This window comes from Meleagris gallopavo, chromosome 26 (assembly GCF_000146605.3).
Source record: "Meleagris gallopavo isolate NT-WF06-2002-E0010 breed Aviagen turkey brand Nicholas breeding stock chromosome 26, Turkey_5.1, whole genome shotgun sequence".
Taxonomy (NCBI): domain Eukaryota; kingdom Metazoa; phylum Chordata; class Aves; order Galliformes; family Phasianidae; genus Meleagris; species Meleagris gallopavo.
Genome location: NC_015036.2, coordinates 6,213,970 through 6,217,978, shown reverse-complemented (window position 1 = coordinate 6,217,978; position 4,009 = coordinate 6,213,970). Strand labels below are relative to the sequence as shown.

At 40.9% G+C, this 4,009-nt stretch overlaps 1 protein-coding gene across 3 annotated transcripts in view; it reads left to right on the top strand.

Moving 5' to 3' along the window:
• The window catches only part of BCO2 (beta-carotene oxygenase 2), a 31,746-nt gene that overhangs the window by 2,358 nt on the left and 25,379 nt on the right, over positions 1–4,009 (top strand). Inside the window, exon 2 of one of the 3 annotated variants that reach the window (XM_010723764.3) lies at positions 33–125. The exons of the other annotated variants lie outside the window; for them this stretch is intronic. Coding sequence (XP_010722066.1) covers positions 33–125 — 93 coding nt within the window. The remainder of the gene's footprint in view (positions 1–32; positions 126–4,009) is intronic. 3 annotated transcript variants of the gene reach the window in all.

The following is a 4,009-nucleotide window of genomic DNA, read 5'->3' as shown; positions in this document are numbered from 1 at the left end:
TTAATGTTCTTCTTGTCTTCACTGTGTGTTAGCAAGGAAGTGGGTGGCTGACTCCCTGGCAATGGGGAATCTCCTGGCTAGATGGAACGAGGAGCCAAGTGTGGGGACCTCCCAGCAGACACAAGGCAAGTGCAACAGCCTCAGTTCAGCAATCAGTGTGGTACAGAAGTTAACTGCCAGCCCTGGTGATCCAACCCTGGTGAAGATGACGGTAAAAGCTAGAGACTGGATGGGGGAAATCATAGCCACCGCTGCTTTGGTTCAGTTTGGTATGGGAAGGAAGAAGTGTTGGAGAAACCCGTTTGGCTTATCTTCTAATTCCAATTCATAATTTATAGGGAAGATAACATAGCCATTGTTTTGTGTCAGATTCAGGCTGTCCTGCCCAAAGCACACAGATTACCTTCTCTGGATATAAACAATCCATGACAAGATGATGACAGGCAGAGAAATCATGGCATGCTTATATTTGAAGGAAACAGTGCATAATGAAACAATGCCAGGCTTTGGTTTTTATGCAGAAATAGTTTTGCAGGTTTTTTTTTTTCTCTATTAGTACATACTGTACTTGGCTTTGCCTCTGCTCTGGTATGCTAAAGTGTATTTGGGTCTTAAGTTTGTTTTTAAAGGTTGGAAGCAACATGGAAATCAGACTTCAGAAATACTGCCTTTGAGTTGCCAGATTAAAATCTCATTCAGATTTTCAGATATTATGCTCAAGCTAGCCTTTGACTTGTTGCTTATTCAAGTTCTTCCATCTTGATCTGTGGTTCGAATAACTATATGTTTATCTTCCAGGGATCACAGAAAAAGCTGCTTCCCATTGCTAGCAGAGTCAGCATTTATTTTACGTACCTGTTGCTTAACATGAAAAGCCAGACTGTCTTTTGTCTTTTGTAGAGATTTGTGTCTTGAGTGGCTAAATGTCAAATGTGAAGAATATTTAATTTCCACATTTAGGTGTGAGCTCTGGTCCAATGATGACATGCTTTCATTGTAGTAGATCTTGAGCAGTACCTTCGGCTGTAAAGTGTTTCTATTTCATCTGCTTCATGCATTTCAGAGTATGTGCAGATAAATGTCACAGGTTTTAGTGTTTTTTATTAAATCTGGGGAGTAGACTTAAGATTTCCTTGTAACAGGAAGGAAGTGCATGTTGGGCAGGTGTGGTTTTGTTTATCTGTGTTTTTTTGTTTTTTGTTTTGTTTTGTTTTGTTTTTCCCCTAAACACAGCTATGGTGGCTCAGAATAGCAACAAAACAATTTTCTTTGAACTCCTTATTTTGTGCTGTACTTTCCTGCCATCGCTATTACAGCAGCTTGATTTCTTTTTTTTAGTGAATGTGAGCCTTTCCTGTGTCAGCAGGGAGAAATGTGTTGTACTGGATCATTCTGGTCTTACTTCCATTTTTAATTATCCTACGGTGTTTTCTGCTACTTGGTGCATTGCAAAATGTTAATTCATCACCCATGCACAAAAACACAAGTTGCATTCAGCCTCTGCAAGCACCTGTCTGATCACATCCATCCACCCATCCGCTAAACCGTATATAAGCATTGCTTTGTAGGTGAGGGTCATTTCCCAGCCACATTGTTCCCAATGGGCTGCAATAATGAGGTGGCTTACATAACGTGGTTTCAAGATACTTTTTGTGTTGTGCTGAATATGAGAGATGTCATTGCTTATTTCTGTTGTTTGTTTCTTGTCATGAGTCTTTTTAACTCATCAGAGCAAATCTTTTTTTTTTTCTAAAATTATCCTAGTAAACTTCTGCTCTGACTCATCTGGGCATCATGATTTGATTACTCAGTACATTTTACTGTCGGGATCTTCATCTCTTCATCTAACTTGAGTAGCACCCAGAAGGAAAGATGCTCCCTTGTCTTGCTATGCTTCTTACTCTGTCTGTGGTCTGACAGCGCAAGGAAGTGTCTGATGTGCTTTTTGTTGTGTGTAGCCTGATCTCAGATGATTTCGGCACTACATCTTGAAATCTTTCAGTAGTGGCTATCTAGGTTCAAGAAAGATTAATTTTAGGGCTGGAAGGGACCTCTAGAGATCATCGAATTCCAAACCCCCTGCCAAAGCAGGCTCCATAGACCAGATTCCACAGGTACGTGTCCAGGCTGGTCCTGAACTTCTCCAGAGGAGGAGACTCCACAACCTCTCTGGGCAGCCTGTTCCAGTGCTCCGTCTCCCTTATTGTGAAGTTCTTGCACACAGCAAGACTAATAAGGCTGTACTTCTAGAAGGACTACTAAGATGATCATATGAATAGCAAGGTTATCACAGGAGGAGGAAAACTTGCTTTGTTTACCTTAGTAAGTGATATGATTGCTTACAAAATACAACATCTGCCAACAAGATGGAGCACACAACAGAAGAGGGAGGAATGTTGAAGTCACACAACAGTGCTAACAGAAGAAAAAGGAGGATAAACTGTCCCACTAATATAACTTCTCTCTGTGAATTCATAGCATTTTTCTTATCATCTGGGCAATTGTCTCCAAAACAACCTTCCAACTAAGGCATAAGAGCCATGAAAGAGTAATTTTTAAGATAGAGTTAAAATATAACTTTCTGGGGCAGGAGATGGGAGGAGATGACGCAGGAGATCTCTTTCAGTCCTGTTCAAACTCTCTTGTTAAGTATAACTTCCTAAATTCCCATAGGTAATTCTGCAGCCCTCCAGGAAGTTTTTTTTTCTGTAGTTCCATCCTTGGTTATGCCATCTTTGTTTTTGCATGGCTGTAAAAATATCTCCTTACGGACATGTTGCTCTTGTGTGTTTTTTTTTTTTACAATTTTACATCTTTACAAATTTCTTCTCAGCCTACTAAAGGTTTATTTCTGCAAATACTGGTAACTGTCATTAGACCTGCCAGGCATTGGTTGATATGGAAAACTTCTTCTTCCTTGTGTCTAAGGAAATACTAAGGGCACTAATGTTGGGATCAGATTGAGTGCTTCATATAGGATTTAATCAGAACTTAATTGAATTTTAAGAGGAAGAGGATGTTGGTGGTTTGAGGTTAATTGCTTTAGCCCGGCAGCCTGAATTCTTTGTCTAGCTGACTTACCATATTAGAGATCTCAAGGAGGATTTTGAGGATTGGCAGGCTGGAGAAGTACATGGAAGGGAGCTTGCAATTCAATTTCCTGCATGCCCGACACTCATTCTGTCTCAGGATGTTCTAAGGAAGTGAGCTCAGGGAAATGCTGTGTGCCAACACAGGTCTTCTGCAGATATTCTCCTGCTCTAAAATATCACTTGTCCTCTGTAGCCGTGAATATTTGGTTTCAGAGGCTCACAGGTAGATTGTTCAGAAGCTTCACTTAATCACTTGGATTAAAGAAGGTAGGTTAGAAGAAGCATCTGCAGCGGTGAAAGTGAGTGCCATCACTAGAATAAACTACGACAACAAAATGTCACTACCAGTCTACAGTCTGTTCAGCCTGAGGCCTTTTCTGTCCTAGAACAAGTTCAGGAATGGTTTTCAAGCAATCCTTTATATCAGTGTTTCTCTTACATCTAAATCTGTTCAGGGCTAAATAGCCTTATGGAGATGATAGAGCAGTGCAGCAGAGAGCTCCTCTGACCTGTGGAAGTGGAGCCCAGCGCAGGTGAGGAAGTGGAAGCACTGGGAGGGAAAGCAATCACAGTGCACTTTCTAGGTAAATCCCCCTTTGTAGCTAAATGGATTGCTATAACAATCCTTGTGTTGATGAGGCTTTGCAAACCAGGCTACTGGAGCTAATAGCTAACAGTGTGCCCTTGGCACACAGCACTCCCTGCTCTTCATGCTTCACCGATGCTTTTGTCCTATTGCTCTGCCTAATAATATGCAAACAGGAGGCTACATCAGAAACGACCCTTTTTTGCAGCTGCTTATTTCTTTATCAGGTAAATCTGCTTAGTCTACCTCTCATGACAGTGTACTTCAGCTCAGTTTCATGCATATGTGTTCTTCGCCATTTCCTTTTTTTTCTTTTTTCTTTTTTCTTTTT